Source organism: Acipenser ruthenus, chromosome 2 (assembly GCF_902713425.1).
Source record: "Acipenser ruthenus chromosome 2, fAciRut3.2 maternal haplotype, whole genome shotgun sequence".
In the NCBI taxonomy this organism is placed as follows: Eukaryota; Metazoa; Chordata; class Actinopteri; order Acipenseriformes; family Acipenseridae; genus Acipenser; species Acipenser ruthenus.
This window is the reverse complement of record NC_081190.1, coordinates 111,555,356-111,575,250: the sequence shown is the minus strand read 5'-3', so window position 1 is coordinate 111,575,250 and position 19,895 is coordinate 111,555,356. Positions and strand designations below refer to the sequence as shown.

The 19,895-nt window shown below is 39.2% G+C and overlaps 1 protein-coding gene across 2 annotated transcripts in view; it reads right to left on the bottom strand.

Moving 5' to 3' along the window:
* Positions 1 to 19,141, bottom strand: part of LOC117408466 (small integral membrane protein 14-like) — a 30,751-nt gene extending 11,610 nt beyond the window's left edge. Inside the window, exons 1-2 of one of the 2 annotated variants that reach the window (XM_059006465.1) lie at positions 19,087 to 19,141; positions 12,186 to 12,281 (exon numbers count right to left, since the gene is read on the bottom strand). In XM_059006465.1, the coding sequence (XP_058862448.1) occupies positions 12,186 to 12,260 (75 nt within the window). In that variant the 5' untranslated portion in view covers positions 12,261 to 12,281; positions 19,087 to 19,141. Of the gene's footprint in view, positions 1 to 12,185; positions 12,282 to 18,535; positions 18,694 to 19,086 lie in introns of those variants that run through there. The other variant, XM_034013469.3, reaches the window with a different exon arrangement.
* Between the last annotated feature and the right edge of the window lie 754 nt (positions 19,142 to 19,895).

Here is a 19,895-nt window from a genome sequence, read left to right as displayed (position 1 = left end):
AGAAAAAACATTTACTGTATAGAATTGCAGTTAACATTTTTTTTTTTTTCAAATTAGCCTTGTTACAAATACTACTACTGCAAATTAATAAATAATAATAATAATAATAATAATAATAATAATAATAATAATAATGTTATATAAAAGTACACTATCTAAATTGTTTGTAAATATTCAAAACATTTTGTTCCTTTTTTAAAAAAGAAATGACAGGGACTGCAAATAATTAAAACAATCTTTATTTAAAACTTAGACTACAACATGTAAAACGCAATTGTGTAACAGATCAACTATAATACAAAAGTGCAGAGAGGGGGTTGCACAGATCTCTCTTTTCTACAGTGCTTGAGAGACAACTTTCAGAGACAATGCCAGGTGTGAGGCAAGGCTGGCACCGGGGCAGGTGTACCTTCATTGTTCTGGGTAAATTCCTGTGAGGGGTAGCGGTTGGGGGTGAATGGTCATGATGGGGGTTGCACAGACCTTGGTTCGCCAGACCTGCCGCTATTTCTCGGTATATGTATTTATTTTGTGTTTCCGCTTAGTGCATTCTGGATTTGAGTTCCGCCCCACAACGCTATGACAGCTATGCTTTCTTGCTCTCCCCAGTTCAAACCGCGGTTGTCAGAAACAAACAACCAAAAAAAAAAACAGTTGTAAAATATATATATATATATATATATATATATATATATATATATATATATATATATATATATATATATATATTCTGTGTTTTTAAACTAATCATGGGTACAATCAAAATATTTATTTATATAACAATAAAAACAAACAACAAAAAGACGGTGTAAAAGTGTGCTTGAAACTAAACCAATAACTAAGTGGTTTAACAATAAAATAACTGGGGAAAACACACTCCAGGATATTTTTTGTATAAAATTATTTTTGATAGTATTTTTTTTAAAGAATAAATTATCATCAATATGCACTTTGGGGGCTCAAAACTCAGTCGATGAGGTGGGAGGATCCTCAATGCTTGTCTGAGTCGAACAGGTGGGAGGATCCTCAATGTCTGTCCAATCCGAGTCGATGAGGTAGAGGATCCTCAATGCTTGTCCAATCCCAGTCGATGAGGTGAGAGGATCCTCAATGCTTGTCCAATTTGAGTCGATGAGGTGGGAGGATCCTCAATGCTTGTCTGAGTCGATGAGGTGGGAGGATCCTCTTGTAACTTGGACAGTTGCATTTTATTTTACTTAGATCATCTAGCATGGTCAACAGCTTTTCCAAGTTTCAGCATTGAATGATAATTTCCAAACAAAAACATATTTATTTATTTATTTACATTTATATAGCACCTTTCATCACACGGACCTCAAGGCGCTTTACAACATTTTACAATATTATACAAAATTTAAAAGGCAAAGATAATTCCTATGAAACAGTTAAAAAGACAACAATACACAGTCAGTGCTAAAATTATAGTAAAAAAGCCATTATATAAAAATGGGTTTTCATGCTGTTTTAAAAATAGAAAGGTTCCCTGCCTTTTTGATTGAAGATGGCAGAGCATTCCACAACATTGGGGCTTTACAAGAGAAGGCCCTTCCTCCCACACCATCTTTATTCACTCTTGGAACAACCAACAGCCCCACATCCTGTGATCTTAGAGTACGACTTGGACTGTAAGGAGTGAGCAACTCCTGTAAATAACTTGGCGCTAATCTATTTAGGGCTTTATAAGTTAAAAGCAAAATCTTATAATCAATTCTAAAATGCACAGGGGGCCAGTGCAAAGAGGCTAAGACAGGGGTAATATGCTCATTGCTTTTGGTTTTAGTTGGTGTTTGAACTAGCTGCAAACTAGACACCACACATTTAGGAATACCAGTAAACAGAGCATGACAATAATCTATTCTGGATGAAACAAAGGCATGCATTAGCTTTTCAGAGTCAGGTACAGAGAGAATGGGTCTAAGTTTGGCTATATTCCTCAAATGATAAAAATAAACTTTGGTAATTTTTTTAACATGAGACTCAAATGATACATTTGAATCAAAAGTAACCCCCAAATTCCTCATTTCCAGTTTAAGATTTGATAAAAAAAAAAAACTGCTGAACCCTAACCTCTATTTTGACGATCTTTTCAGCCAGAAGATAAAATAAATGAGCACCTACAGATTACTCATCTCCCTTTACTGTTCTCCTTCTTTGAAAAACATATTCAAATGTTTTTGTCCTTGACAAGTAAGCATCTTCTTTAAGTTGAGTGCCCTGTAGTGTGTTTAGGTGTCATTACGTTTATTGATGGAACTGTCTCAAAATTTTTTTACCAAAGAAAGTATATTCATAATCCAGAGATTATTATTTTTACAATAAATATTCAATGCTGCATCATGAGATGTGACTTTTCAGACTTAAGCAGAGCATAAAGACTGTCAGAATACACTCTGATGTAGTTTGTTTATATAGACCACAGTTAAACCGAGACTGGTTCACAGTGACACCTGGTGGGTTAAATGCACATTGAAACTAAATTCTTGTTCTAATCGTGAAGGTGTCAGTTCTCAGTGCACCTGTTTGTCATTCCAAAGTGGAACTCTCACATGTGTCGCTTTATTCTGCCTTACATCTCATCATACAGCATCAATCTTTATATCTTTTTTTTTCTTTTTTTTTTTTTAAATTTAGTCATTGCCAATTAGTTTTTTTATTATTTTCTCCCCAATTTGAAATGCCCAATTATTTTTTAGGCTCAGCTCACCGCTACCACCTCTGCGCTGACTCGGGAGGGGCGAAGATGAACACACGCTGTCCTCCGAAGCGTGTGCCGTCAGCTTCTTTACACTCTGCAGATTCACCGTGCAGCCGTTTCAGAGCTACAGCGTCGGAGGACAATGCAGCTCTGGGCAGCTTACAGGCAAGCCCGCAGGCGCCCGGCCAGACTACAGGGGTCGCTGGTGCACGGTGAGCCGAGGACACCCTGGCCAACCTAACCCTCCCTCCCCCCGGACGACGCTCGGCCAATTGAGCGCCGCCCCCTGGAGCTCCCGTCCACGGTCGGCTGTGGAATAGCCTGGACTCGAACCGGCGACGTCCAGGCTATAGAGCGCATCCTGCACTCCACACGGAGTGCCTTTACTGGATGCGCCACTCGGGAGCCCCGAATCTTTATATCTTTGGTTAAAAAAATTAACTGCTGTCAACTCCTGGCACTGTAAAAAGTGTATGCCTATTTAATCTTAAATTAACTGAAAGAAACCCAAAAGCAGCTCTGCAAAATACAGAACAATGTTGAACTAATTAAACTAAACAAACAGTTGTTTATTCCACATGGATAAAATTACAGATTGTTACCTAGCAGCCATTTGCCTAATGCGAATCAGTATAAATTAAACTGATCCGACAGTCACCAAGAAATAGAACCACAGTGATATATAATAAAGAAGTGTAAATTCCAACCTTACTGGGAATGAAATAGCTGGCCCACTAAACTTGGTATACTTCCTTGCCATACTTTCAGGTAGCCACTGCTCAGCAGGTGTTGTCGGGTCAAGCGTCAATTGCTGTAAACCATGGGGCAGTTTACAAGCAAAAACTAAAAAGCGTGACAACAGATCTCTCGCGCTTTTTTGGTCATGACAGTTCTGCTTCCACGTTTACATGAGAGTTTATTTTAGAGAGAGAATTTAGTCGTCCAAATGCAGACAACCTCATTAATAATAGAATAATGGGAGGGTTTATATAAATATCACCAAACCCGCTGAAAAGAGATGCTGCGCGATAAAGGATATTGTTCAAATAATGCATAGGGGTTTACATGAGGCTTTACGCGCTAGGCAGAGATGAAGAGAAGGTTACCCCCCATCTGTCTAGAATGCAAAAGTCTTGCAGTTAAAACGGTTCATGCTGCCAAGAAGAAGAAAATAATAATAGTTATTACTATTATTGTTTAGAATTAGTTGTTCTAGAAATGGTAGAAGTAGCATGTGTACAAAAACCGACAGCACTCACCAATTCCCATTACTGCTTTTCTTATGCTTCTTAGGCTACTGATGTCCTTTCACACACCCATATATATTAGTCTTAGCCAACTGCGTAACTGTTAATGTGCTAAACAAAAGGATTATGCGTTCAATAATCACAAATATGCATTAATGTGGAACAAATATATTAAAAACAACTCATGATGTGTTGGTTTCAAACACAGGTACATGGTTGAAATATTAAAATTAATTATGCAGAAAATGTAGAAACTTACACAAATGCTGTTAATATAATAAATACATAATTTGTGTGTATTTGCTAATTAGTTATAAGGGTATATAAAATCATAGGCCTACTTACAATGTAGTTGCGACAAAAATGGGTGGATGGAGAAGACGCAGACAAACACTGGCTAGATTAAGTCTTGTATGGGATGAACTCCTTCAGTCCCATGCAATGGGTTTGTAGGAAAGGAATCGTATTGTGCACAGAAATTCGGCGTACAACGCAACCACCTCTTGGTGCTGTTGATCAGCGTGGTCCAGCCTTTCCAAAAGGTGGCTGTATTGCCGATCCTGCCTGGCAGCGGTGCGTGCAATCAGACGGTACATCCTTCTGTACTCCAGGCGCATCAGACGATGATCCTGGATCAGCAGCTACACCGTTCAAACCAACTTTAATTTAAAGAAGAACAGTTGTGAATTGCTTCACAGCTTTTGTTTTACATGTGAATCCTAAGAATAATATGTGAAAAACAGAACAGATCGCATATGCGCACACACTTACCCTGACATGCGTAAAATGGCTTGATATCCCAAACCATTTGTTTTTTTCACAAATTATTATTCGGATTCACATGTAAAACAGAAGCTGTGAAACGATTCACAACTGGTCTTCTTTAAAGTAAAGTTGTTTTGAAAATGCTAGCTGCTGTGGTTGGGGATATCAAGCACTTTTAATTGAAGATGGGACGGTGGTGTGTATGTGCGATATGTTATTGTAGTCACAAATTATTCTTAGGCTTCTGAGGTAAAACACAGACTTGAAACAATTCACAATTGGTCTCCTTTAAATTAAAGTTGGTTTGAGCACTAGCATATTTTAGTTTAGAAAAGTAAATGATGGCTGGCGCAGTTACCACATTGTATTGATGGGGCTGGTATTTCACAGGACGTCTGGAAGGATGAGGATTCCAGCAAATGGTCCGATGCCACTGCCACTGGCCGGTCACCCATTAACCGGTGCATTTCCTCCCAGAACCGAAATTGGGACCTCGAGCTTTGACCGCAGGACTGCAGGCGTTTTCTCTCCTGCAGGTACAGATATTTCAGTTTCTTGAATTTATCTCGTACTTGCAGGAGCGTTCTATTTATACCAAGTTCAACCAGAGCACCGGTAATACTGGTGAAAATTGTGGCATTTATTTGGCGAGGTCGATCCAGTTCATCCATAACCCCCAGGTCCGAAATAATTTGGAGGGGGGAACAAGTTTCCTCATCCGTCCAGCGGACCTGGTGTTGCTGCTGTCAGAAGGGGTGGAAGCTTGAAACATCCTGCGGGAAAAAAACTACATTATTCGTAGTATTATTATTATTATGATAATAATGCTGGTCATAACGATCTAGTAGTTCTCATGCATCGTTCATAATACACTGAAATTAATAAATAATGGTATAAATCAACATCTCTATATGCAATTTATACATAATTTAGCCGCGAAAAGCGTTCTTTTATATAGGGGAGGTGGAGGAGGTATTGTGTTATTTCATGAAAGTCTATCGTTAAGTATTTTGCACGACTGTGGAGTTTGTTGCTATGGGACTAATTAGGCCAATTAGCGTGCACTTTACCGTGCTTTACCAAAGTGTAATGACACTTAAGTCACACACTTTTTTTGTCGTGCACTTTTGGAACGAGCACAATCATGCGTCATTTGCGCGTGACACGTCATGAATGCACTATAGTAGCGCGATTAAAACTTGCATGTAAACACCGCCCATGTTAGTCATTAGAGGAAGCAGCTGCTTGAAGGGTAGTGGTCAAAGTCACCCTTGAGGTGAAATGACCTAGGAAGTGCCAAACTACCCAACAGGAAGGTTTGCAAAAAGTGATTTCCCTTACACTGCTCCAAAACTGCACATGGGAACCTGTTACACCGACTGGGAACGGGCAACAGGAAAGGGTTACGGAATTATTTAGTTAGCCAAAACTGCTTTAAAGTGGATCTGTAAAATAATATAAACAGTGGTTCTGAAATTCCTGATGTAATTTCAAAAAGCTCAAAAGGACTGGGGGACTGACAGGGACGGGAAGACTCCCTTGAACACAAGTGGAGAATATTTACACCATAATTTGTTTTTAGGTGTAGTGTAAATATTCAGAATTCTAATAAACAATGAGGCTGTTATTACGGAGCCTGATTATACACCATTACATAATTTTTTTTTTTGCTTGGATACCCGAACAAATCTAGACATTTTTACTTTTTACTTTGCTGTCTTCTACGGTAGTCTGCACGGTTGCCATAGTGATTTGTTTTCCAGATTAAACTAGTTCCATTTCATACACAAATCAAAAGGTGTAGTGCACCGTGACATACCCTACGGCAACCGAGTGATCTGATTGGGTGCAACGGTTGTGATGGTGTATAATTAAAGATTAGTGTAGGGTCTGTAATTTTCAAAGCATCCTATAAAAACAGGAAAGCATAGAAACTATAAAACATACACTTTTATAAGGGTACTCATAATTAGTATATTAAAGTACATTCATCTAAATATATAGGATTTGGTAAATCTCCAGATTCTTGTTTTTTAACTTTTTCAGCTGTAAAAGGAAATGGACTAAGGTAAAAACATAGAAAACGGGATATACTTGAAAATTATATAAAAATGTAATTCTCAGATTTAAAGACAAAGACCGGTTTCACTGGAACTAAACAACTGGTTCACTAAAGTCCACAGTACTTCAAACCATTCTTACTTTAAATAAAAAAATAAACCACAACAGCTTGTTTCCAGTTTACAAGCCCAATAAAAGCCCATTTCAACTCGTTCTAAGGTCATGGAGATCTGATGTACACAACCTAAAATGCTGACTCCAGCGGTTCAAATCGTGCTCTGCTGAATCCCTGTTCTCCCTGTTATAGACAGAATTGGACTTAGCTTGCACTATTGTACTTCACAATTGGTAGATACAGTACAGGTCCAAATCCAGTAATCCTAGATGTTGCAAGATTAAAACCACTGGGCCGGGATGTTGAGCCAGACATTGCCTTTCGATTTAATTTCCATGTACTGTACTTTACATTTAAGAATTTTACAACCAGCTTTTGTACAAACAAACAGTGTAGTATTCCCAGGGAATAAAAAAACAACAAAAAAACAAGAAAGCACACAGAATGTGCTTATTGTGCACTGCTTTTACACATTTTAAGTGGGGAAAAAAATAAATAAATAATGTTTTTAAAAAAGTTTGGTTACAATCTTAAAACACTGAATCCAGTGTCAATATCGATTTCTTATTATTACATATATTAACACTAGAACCGCCATGCTGGTCAGTGTGACCCATTTTGCATTTAAAATGTTAATTACTCTTCTGTTGTAAATCGTATGTGTATGTCCGTTTTTGACTTTTCCTAAATATATAAATTAAATATCCCGACGGCGTCCGATAGCCAGAATCACAAAAATGATAAAGTTATAAACAGTTCTACCTAGAACCGCCACGTGGGTCAATATGACCCATGCATTACAATACATGTCTTTTTTTTAATATAACGCAAGACATTCTATTGTTTTTGTTAATGCAGCAAACAAGACAAGCCTCCTTCTCCTAGCACACGTGTTTTTTTTTTTATTTTAAGCCTTTGTTTGTAGACCGACTACGAGACAGAGATTGCTATGATTGTGGATTTATCAAGATGCCAACTCCGTGAAAGCCTAGTTGCTTATTTTCCAATGTACCCGGGAGACAACAATCCTTTGTTTTGTTTCACAAATGCAACTGGGAATATATCAGAAGGAAATATTTAATCTTGAAAGTAGTCATTTTGCACTCAGATGCATACAACAAACTGAAATGACAGGTAGGATAACAACTTATGAGCCTAATATGAAACGTATTTTATATATTATTTTTTTATATTACTTTTAGAAAAAAAAAAACATTTCAGTTTTATAGGTTTGATTGTACCAGTTTACACAATATTGTTCAATGGAACTGCGTCTGTGTTTACAACTCAGCTCCTGGATGCAGGCACAGTCAGCTGGCAGACGTGTACGCTCCTCCATAGAGTACAATGCGGCCGTCACACCGGAAGTAGTGTTATATTTTATTTTTATGTAGTATTAGAAACAATGATTTCTGTTTTATAGTTTTGTGTGTACATGTACCTGTTTAAACCTGTACACGGGTATATGTACATACCAGTTTTTTTGTAGTCGTGCTGTATATGAACTCATTTTAAAAGTAAAGCCTTTTATGTTTAATTTTCCATTTAAATACGGTGTTTCTGCAATGCAAATGTTAGATAGGATGTTCATGAATAAACCTTTTCAGTTGTATCCGATAGTATGTCTTTCATTTTCATAATGAAGCAGTTTAAAAATGTATGGGTCACAGTGACCCATGTGGCGGTTCTAGGTAGTTCAAAAATCCAGCAGTTCTAATGTTAAGAGGTTCTGATTTTAGAATTAAGCTAAAGCAGGATTTCTGCACCCCAACATTAACCTTTTGCGGTCCTGTGTCGGACCTGGTCCGACATTGCAATTTTCCCTTTCCGGTCCAATGTCGAACCCTGTCCGACATCAAAAAGACGTAAAAAACAGGTCTCTAGTCATTTGGCCATTCAATGGCCGAGTGAGACCGTATCTCATGAATACAGATAGCCCCGGCACCACATAGATAACACGGACATAAACAAACAAGATAGCTGCTTCTGCATCCAGTGCTCAAAGAATATCACAGACATTTGCAGAGCTTTTTTTTAGATGTTATAGTAATAAAATAATGACTTGGATCACATTATTGAGGAGTTTGGTGATAAAACGAGTGATCAGGAGATGATTTATCTGTATGCACTACTATGAAGAGGTATGTGAAAAATACAGCGAACAAGGGGTGGGGTGGGGCTGCAGATGCAGTACTGAGTGTCCTGTTGATATGCAGTACCTTTTAAACCTGTTTTACTGTGAAAAAAATACTTTTAAAACAGCGAGTCTAAAATAAACTGCGCATGTGAAAATAAACTGGACCTGACGCGCCTGAGACGTGCTGAATAAATGGACCGCTAAGGGCTCAGGTCCCTTTTAAATCTGACAAAAATAAAGATAAAATCTGGTACCAATATGTCATGTTGTGTTTCATTCGTGCTCTAGACCACAATACAGTGATTTCTGGATGTCTGCAGCTGGTGGTGGTGTCTATCCTGAATGGACAGCATACAGGACTCACAGCTGACTCTGCAAACCAACAAGTGAAACTGCTTGTCAAACACAGCTCCTAGATAAAATCTGCTGCATAGCTACAGCACACCCACATTGTATTCAAGAGCTCCACCCCAATACAAAGCTACAGTATACACGTTGTACTGTACTTCTGAATATACGCCATCCTGGTGTTCTACACATATTAAATCATAGTTCATTTGGGTCTGGGAACCCCATTCCCATTGTATTGAAGTGTACCTACCCACTCCTACATACAGCCCAATTACAATGTAAGCTGTACTGTATATTTAGAGCAGCAGCTCATCCAATCTGACAAACAACCCAGTATGGAAGAGGCTATTGCTTCACTACAGGGTACATTTAGAACTTTGTTTTTGTTTTTCTGCGATGTGTGCCACCATCCACTACCTAAAATATCTCTGAATGCCAGCTATGCATGACAACACCTGTTTAACATGCAACCCAAACACATAAACATCTTCCATGGTCCACATACAATTATAGCACTGTCTTTATGTCATTGTTCCACTGTGTAGATGAAACTAGCAACAGGACAGCCTGTAATAAGGCCGACACAAAATAAAACATTAAAAAGAAACTATTAATCAACAAGTGAGCATTACACAGCACTTCACATTTAGTTAGAAGCTAATACTCTCTTCCAGTCATAAACAAGTAATGGTAGAATAACAACATGGCCATTTAAGGTGGTGGAATAATCATCATTTGGAAAGGATACGGCTAATTTGAATACAACTGCCGCTTTTACTGTGTTCAAAGGGTCGAAGGGTCGTTCGCTAGCCAGGAATTCAAAAGGTAGTTTTAAACTTTAGAAGGTTCACCAGGCGGCATTCACGCACTGGGTTTTTTTTCCTCTGTTAACAGAAACCGTTTGAATACTATAAATCACACATTAAAATGTCAAAAGTTGTTGTATTAAAATGCAATACCATATCGTTGTAGGAGCTCAATATGGCGCCACTGCCGTACATTAGAGCAGGGTATGTTACGACAAAGCACTATGTGGGGGGGTGGGGGTACCTATAGCGGTTGTAGTGCTTCAGTAAAATATGTACCTAATACCTAGTGTACAAGACAGTGTAAGACAAGTGCTGTAGTAGAATATGTTTGAAACAAAATATATACGCTAACACTAATAATTTTAATTTTGAAAACTGAGCAGGGTCCGTCCCTCCCCCCTCCAGCTCGTGTTATGCAGAGGCATAAATTTCTTCATTCACCATCTCGACAGCAAAGCGTTGTATAGTGCAAGCTGTATTGAAAGAAATGTCTCCAAAACCCTCTGCTGTCTGAGATTTTTTTGTTAAATGCCCAGATGACCAAAAACAAAGCTGAATGCAAACTGTGCAAGCGACCGCTGATGTATCATGGAGACACGACCACTCTCCAGGGTCACTTGACAAGCGTAAGTTCATATTATTTGTAGTAGTAGTAGTGGTTGTAGTAAAATGTGACCGTGACTGATAACCTGCATGGAACGCTGTTAAATAAAGCATTGTTTTGCCTGAGTCCGCTGCAGTTTTTTTTTTTTTTTTTTTTTTTTTTTTTAAATGTAGTCGTCGCCAATTTTTTTACCCTGGTTTTTAGCCTGGATTCGAACCTGCGATCTCCAGGCTATAGGGCACATCCTGCACTCCGCGCGGAGCGCCTTTACGGGATGCGCCACTCTGGAGCCCCCCAGTTCTTTTAATTGGCCACAATAAGGTGCTGCTGCAATGCAAGCTTACTGTATATATCGCAAGCAGGTCAAGTATGTGTACATAAATTTGTATTTAAATTATACAAACATGATTACTGTTCTATATAACGTATGTTTAATTTTACATTTATGTGGATTACCTGTCAAATATAAACAAGTAGCTATGATGACATCACCAGTAAATTATGCAAATGAGTACCTTCCTTTGGTAATGTGTTCCGAACCTTCGAAGATCAAAAGGTACCCTTCGTTACAGCCCTACGTAGTTTTTACATTTTTTTTATTTTAACTATATGATCACATGGGGGTAAGATATAAGCAGAGCTTGTACATTGTGAGGATATACTGTAGTTCTTCAGCAGAGACTTGCAGACAAAGACATACCGGAATTTGCACTGAAGTACAGTCAATATTTACCCAATACAGGACTAGGTTGTATAATAATGGACTAAAAATGTCAATGAGGCAACACAATTACAAAACAAACCAAAGACTTGTCAGCTACTTTAGTTTACAGTCTTTGTATGGTTACAGTTTAGGCCTACACATTTTCAAATGTATGGATTTTTTCACTTTTTGATTTTTAGTTTTACAGTACATGTTTGAAGGTGGTAGCCTGAGTTTGTATTTAATTTTATGTCTGCAAATGTGCTATTTTTGTTTCGTCCTCCAGCTTGCTTCATCTCTTATAAAACAAACATTTACGTTTCCTAGGGAATTACTGGATGATTGCAAGTTTGCCTTCTGAGTAAAATTACAAAAGGACCAAAACAAGCTCCCTACCTTGTTTGAGCACAACTGCAGAACTTTAGACAAACCTCTTTACAAATTAGAAAAAAAAACCCTGTCTACTGCAAACTTCTAAATAGTCATACAATAGCAATCTCAATATATTTAGTTCCTTATGCAATGTAGCAGAGTAGCATGTATCATCACTATACCCACAATACCTGTTTTCTAAATCATGTGTAGTTTATGTATCACCTCTCAGGAATCAGGTGCACTGGAGCTGGAATGACCACTGTTCCTTACTTAGAACAATATACCATTGAAGTGGCTCTTACCAAGTTAATGAGTCTTCTCATAGCATGTTCATGAGAGCAGATGCATTCACATGGGTCAAATCCTCCTTCGGCCATGGCTGCAGTCTACTTCCTTTGCTGAAATTAAGATGTCAAGATAAAAATAATTAGAAAAAAAATACTGTAATCAAACTCTGGGACTGCTTTGCCTCGTTTGCACTGCGGGCCGGGGCTGGTAACAAAGTGTTTCTGTGTTTTTTCCTAAAGTGGTCAAATTCGGAAGTTCTTGTCCTGCATCATCAGGTCACTGAGGGATTGTGGGAAGGTATTGTGCTGCATTTTAAAGAAACCCATAGTAGTTGAAGAGCAGGGAAAACAACTGCCCGAGCCGTGGATGGTGCAATTGAAAAAACTGCCCGAGCCGTGGATGGTGCAATTGAGAAAAGTTTCGCAGCTATTTTTATTTTTGTGCTATACATGATTGGCATTCTCAAGACCCAATTTTCCAAACCAAAAAGAAGACAGATTGAAAGTGAATCTGATAGCTCTGCATCGGATGATTGCGATGATGATTTCATTACCGCAAAGCCTGTTTGGTAAGTTTATTATTTTATTTATTTTGCTTTCAGTTTGTGTGTTCGCTTTGACATTTAAAACCTAAAAAATGCTAAAGGTAAAACAACAATGCAGTGTTAACAAATGCCATCACCTGGCCATCAGGCCACCACAATTTTGTTCGAGGGCAGCCATTGTAAAGGGTTAAATGTTTTTCTGCTCCCCTGTCGGCTTCCTTACAAGCACACACCTCCCTCCTACGTGATGACGTAGTTCCTTTGTCAGCAATCTGGCCACATCAGGTACGACAAAGCAAAGCAGGCCAGAAAAACCATCCAGCCAGCGCTCTTGTGGCCAGCAATGGAAACACCCCTTTTACAGCCGTGACCGGCCACAGCCGGCAGTGGAAACAAGGCATCACAGTGCTCATTTACCAGGCTTTCGTTTGTTAATTAACCAAAACACACCTGGCTGACGTGTCAAGCGCACATTTGCATAATTTTATGCCACATATTCAACAACTGAAAGAAAAAAACTGCCAGTATTTGCATAACTCAACCCCACGCAAATTTCTACACTGCAACAAACAGAACACCGTGTCTCTCACAGAAATCATTTGACTAACGAACCTATGCAAAAAACTTTACCATCTCTCCAGCAGAGTAACGCAGTGACAGGTCATTGGGTATCGTTCCTTAACCCCTCCTAGATAGATTTTGGGAAACACGGATTTGCACAGTGGTCTTCCATTGCATTATCAACAACAACCACTTCTTACATAAATCATATTCACATTGATCACAAACACGCAATACAGATTTATACCCCACATAGCATATCTTCCATAACTATAGTATGAAATTAGAGGAAAGGATTCCAATTTTTAACCAAGCAGACTCATTTATGAGCTGATGCAAAGCTGATGGCACTGGCAGCTGACAGAACCTCCTGTAGCTGTAGAGCCCTATTCAACTCATAATAGAAGCAGTGTTTCCTTCTAAAGTATCAGAGCTACTCAACTTGTAACATCTTGCTGCAGCCCTGAGGCAAACTGCCTGCAACATTCCCAGATATTTTCATTAAAAGGACCAGTAGCACATCTTTTTGTCAAACATCTGTTAAAAATGCTCAATAACTCATCTTTACAAGTATCCCATCCTTTTGTACTATAGGTCTGTTTTGTATAGATGCAGTACACTTATGCTTTTTGTTTGTTATTCTGTATGCTTTAATGCGTTTAATTCAAATAATGTTAAAAAGTATTCTCTCATAAAGACACAGAGAGCTATCCACTGATATGCAACATAATTTAAAAATGGGTTATAAAAACAGCTGCAGAAACAACAGCTGTAAACTGTGAGTGGTACTGTCGCTTGTCCACTGCTGAACCAGGTTATGTACAGTAAACATTAACAATTTATTCCACTTAAAACTAAAAGTTCTGGGGACACACGTTCTAATATTTATGGGATTATGTGTCAGATTTCACAACATACAGTATTGGGTCTGCTAAACCTTTTTAGCAAAATAAAGGAGTAATGTGTGTTCAGAACCTGTGTGCTTCACTTGTGTGTGGCACAGAGTACACTGATGCATCTTTTCCACACTATAATCGAGCCGCGCCGGGTCTGTACCGAGCACTCACGGTGCGGTTAAGGGGAGTCTGGGTTGTTTTTCCACTGCAGAGCCGAGCCGTGCTACTGACATCACACGCAATGAAAGACAGTTGTTATTAATTATTGTTATTAATTAACTCAGTTTGCCAAAAGATGCGCAAACAAATGGTGTTCAAAAATTAATAGACCAACGGTACAGCTGTATCTTAATATCGCTATATTTTGTAAAATATTTAAGAATTTCTTTATAATCCACCAATTTTACTGATTATATCGACTTACAAAAGTTCAATTAGTTCTGTTGAAGAGGAACAAAGAAGGTTTTAAAAATATGATTTGCCAGAGATATCCCGAGGATAGTTGTTGTTTTTTCTAGTTGTTTTTTGTTTGGGTGATTAAAAAAAAGAAGCTGCGTGAGTGCAGCGAGAGCCGTAGTTGTATGTACGGTACAGCTGTATTTTGTTTTACTATATTTTTGTAAATTGACAGTATTTTTGAGTGTGTAAGTTAAGTGTACTGTACCCGCGGTTTATATTTATTTGCTTCAAATGGTCAGAAGTTCAGGCATAAACTTTCTCATTTCTGTCACACGACTCCAGATCTTCCTGAACACTTCTATCTGTCCACAGAGAAACTAGCGCCTGCACTTCCTCAGCGTCCCATGGCTGTACTTTTCTCTCATCACACTCGCTGCCCGCCATGTTTGTTGTTTTTCTTTCTGGAGTGTACTGACTGATGCAACGTAATGATGAAAATCCTTATCCCAGCCCCTGGCTCGGCTTGGCTAGCAGACGGATTCAGATGTCTTATGAGGCCAGAGTTTCACGGTTTGGTTCTTGCTGGGCTTGACAAATAGCCAGTGGAGAACCACCCGTACCCGTACCGTACCGAGCTCTCGCGGGTCGGATGTGCCAGTGGAGAACCACCAGTACCCGTACCGTACCGAGCTCTCGCGGGTCGGATGTGCCAGTGGAGAACCACCCGTACCCGTGCCGTACCGAGTCCTCCCAGGTCGGATGTGCCAGTGGAGAACCACCCGTACCCGTACCATACCGAGTCCTCCCAGGTCGGATGTGCCAGTGGAGAACCATCCGTACCCGTGCCATACCGAGCTCTCGCGGGTCGGATGTGCCAGTGGAGAACCACCCGTACCCGTGCCGTACCGCGCTCTCGCGGGTCGGATGTGCCAGTGGAGAACCTCCCGTACCCGTACCGTACCGAGCTCTCGCGGGTCGGATGTGCCAGTGGAGAACCTCCCGTACCCGTACCGTACCGAGTCCTCCCAGGTCGGATGTGCCAATGGAGAACCACCCGTACCCGTGCCGTACCAAGCCCTCCTGGGTCGGATGTGCCAGTGGAGAAGAGGTATTATTCTATCATGATGTCCCCAAGATCCTTACAGTAGATAATATACTAAACTTCTGATTTCCACAATGTCTCAATTGATGTCCCTAAACTGTATAACAATATATTTTCGATGAACAAATCAAAAACAATATGGTACTGTTAACTGGCTTACTGGTGTGAGTCTTATCATGTGGATTCACCCAGAGTGATTTGCTCAATATAACAATTAGTCAGTTTAATATGCATGCTTTATTAAACTTCAATATCAGCATGCGATACAAAACAGGCACCAATGTGCATAATTACCAATTTCAAAGACAACAGAGTGTGCAGTCTTCATTCCTTCTTTAAACAAGCCTTTTTATACCCTACTTCAACAATTCTTTCTTGTGTAACTGTTCTCCAGTACAGCTTGGTATCCTCCTGTAGTCATTCTTGGTCCGTCTAATAAACAGACTCACAATTCATAAATTTGATACATGCACCCTGCTGATAAGCTATATTACTACAACAGATTACAACAGAAGAGTACAAAACACAGACAACCTCCATATAATCATATCCAAATAAGGAATGTGTCCTCATCAGTAACTTCCCACAAGCTTGCCTTCACACTGAGAACTTACAACATTTGAAGAGAAGAATTTTTTTTTTTTTAATAAGAACACCTCATCTTCTAGCAGCACTGTAGTTACACAAATTTGTACTCACTTGTTATTTACATGTTTGCCAATCCCTACAACTAAGCAAATATCACAGTGAGTGTGGAAGTACAGACATTCCACTGGCAATGTTTTGCTCATACAGTACCTGAAACTACTGGTTCTACTGCCATTTGGTTATTTAAAGCTGCAGTGTTACACAAACATGTTTAACACTAAAATATCACTACTCTGTGTCTGTTTAAAAGATCAATTGTTTAAGATGTGTACCCTACTCTTCAAATCTACTGTATACCTGCATGCAAGTTCTTACTACAGCTTCCTGTGCTGTAAAGCCGTAGGAGGTTATGGATGACAGTATGAGGCACTACACCTTTAAATTCACAATCATTTTTTTAATCTCACCTTTGGTGCGCTAATTTGCCTGTCTCAGATTATAGCTTTTGAAAGCAACACCCATCATACAAACAGATATTCAGATTTTTTTTTAAAAACAATCAGTATTTGAAAACAATATGACAGCAATTTTAAACGGTTACTAATTCTTTAACTGTACTTCTTTATTATTTAGAGATGTCATATATGACCTCAGACTGGGGCAATGCATGCATTTCCTTACTTTAACATCCTTAAACTTGTAGCCTATATGGTCAGGCACTTGCATGCTTTGGTACTTAAATTGACATGACACAAGACATCATACGTGAAATCACTGTGCTTAAGCAACTCTCCCAGACAGAAGTAAGCTGGTTTGCAAAAGTACTCAATTTCTGCAACACATTCCATTTCCCTACCTGGCAGAATAGACTATCTTTGTCTTTATCCTGTAGATTAGAACAGTTTTGTCAATATCAAAATGTATTATCCATCAAAATCCATCATAAATAAATCATAGTTTTGTGCACAGGAAGGGCAGCTTGCAATGTGTATGGCTTCTAGCTGGAGTGGGTGTACCAGTCTTTCTGCACCAGTCCAAGTCTGACACGTCAGTGTCAGCTCCTCTCAATGCACACAGTACATTGCAGGTAGTTGAAGGAAGGTGGTGGCTCTGCTCTCAGTGCTGGGGTTCATGAGGGTTAGATAACACAATACTGTATTTTGACATCCACAGGTTCATGAGAGTCTGCCCTGGAAGACTGAAGGAAAAGAGGCCAAAAACCACCGAGGACAAAAGCTTTAGATTTAGAAATGTAACTTCCTGACTTAGAGCCCAGTCAAACAAAATATTGTTTTGGTCCACTTGCTACAGAGTGATTCACACTGTAATATGCACAAATATAATAATAATAATAATAATACTTTTGTATCCAAATGTTTCCACTGTTATGCTACACTGAATGTTTTGGGATAATTTTACAGCAAACACTCTGGATTTCAACAACCAAACCATGTAGTAGTGAAACTGGAGATTCTGCAGTTTTCCCATGGTTACACTTTGCGTTTACCAAAATACTAAATACCGGTATGCTTCGCGAGCTTACTTATGCTTCAGTGTGTTTTATCACACTTTGCTACGATTTTAATACAGTACACTTTTATATGGAAACCCCGGCTAGATTCATTTTTGATAATACACCAATAAAGCCCAGCTGTGGTTTATCCTGGGTGTATAGGTACCTGAAATCGTCCCCTTAAAATGAACTGTAACCAGGAAGAATGCATCTGCTAGTAACTTAACTTCGCTAAACATGTCACATCTCATTAGAACTTGAACTGCAACTGCAAACAAGGAAATCTGCGTGGTACATAAATAACAACTGTCCATGAATAATTATATATATATTAGGAGGAAACTCAAATCAGATAGATAGATAGATAGATAGATAGATAGATAGATAGATAGATAGATAGATAGCTAGCTAGATAGATAGATAGATACACACACACACACACAGTAAACTAAATGAAAATGGCACTGTTGACAAGTGTTTGCTTACTTTAAATGTACACACTAAGACACACTAAAGCACCGACTGCTTCATAGCGCAACACATCCCAGCTCTTTGTAATATGAAAATACAAAATGACCGACTGGACCGCTGAAGCTTCATTTTTCATTGTATTTTAAAGTTTTAGTGGAAATGCATTCCTGTCTCTGCGCATCACAGTGCAACAGTTCTGGCAGCCAGCCACAGCGCTACATATCCACGTACTGTTCATCAACAATCAAAAACAATAGACATAGAACACAAAAAACAACTAGTCAACTTACGAGGGGATGCAACCAAATGTGCTTTCGGTGCGATATGCGTGTCAGGCTATATGTATATCCGGCATTCGTCGCAAATCAAACACCACTCCACAAGAACAAGCTCCGCTTGGGTTTACAAAGCCAGCCTGTCTTGTCTGTGTTTACACTGTCACGTCACTCATTTCACGCGAGAGATCCGGGTCCCGGTGCATGCTGTATTCAAACTGTACTTACACAATGCTAAAGCAGTGCTGGCTGGTTGGTTGGTGGTGTGACACTAAGACCAGAGACAGCTGTGGTTCTGGAATGAGTTCCTTACGTTCCTCATACTTGAACAAGAAGTATATGAAATATAGCGCAGGGTCGTAGCTAGCCATGAAAAATCACCGAGGTCTTGCCCATGCAACCCCCCCCCCCCCCCTAAAGTTTTTATAACGGAAGAAAAAAGATATGAGGACATTATTATATGTTGTTTATTTAACTACAAAAGTTTAGTTTACAGGCTTTGTTCTGAATAAGATACTATTATGGAATTTTGAGTACAGGAGGTTTAGCTGTAAGCACATCATTACCAGTGTGTATTTCGGAGGGTTGCAGCTCGAGCTTTTCGGTGGCAGTGACCAGTCGATTTGATAAACTGTTTGGCTGTGTTCTGACTTGTACTCATGAATATGCATTGCACTTGTATTGTGATTGGCCAGCTGCGAGGCTCCTTGCAAATCGCAGCCCTCTGAACTCCACACAAGCCTCAACTCAACTACAGTACCAGTGTCATTAAACATATTTAAATGCAGGTACATTCGTTAGAAAAACAACAACAAAAAAACCCAGAAACTAGATATATTTTAAATACTGATATTTAATTGAAACACAGACAGACAGTAGCCTACTAAACACATCTATCACTCGACATAAGATTAGACAAAATTTAAGTATACCGTGTCGAGCTGCATACTGCTTGACTCAACACAAAACGAGCATTTTTCACCCAATTTCAACTGTGTATTGGCCTATTCATAAAGCAGCCCAATGTTTGGGTCAGGACTCAGCTGTGGGGACACCGCAGAAGCGCTTACATGTATCAGCCATATTAATGTATAAGTTACAGTGCAGACCTGTCAACTCTCCTGTATTCACTGGGAGTCTCTCGTATTTTGTACCCTTCTCCCGGACATCTCCCGATGTTATGCCAAACAGTGTCACCTGGCAGTATTTGACACTATTAGTGCGAAATACGGTCCCCTGCCAAATAGTGTCGCCAGCACAATTGTGTCTCATATTCATTTGATGTTTTGATTGTTTTGTGTTCTTTGTTTTTAGATATCAAATAACATCGTGCTGCTAATTAGTGTATTTCTTTAGCGTAGCAGAATATGGTCTA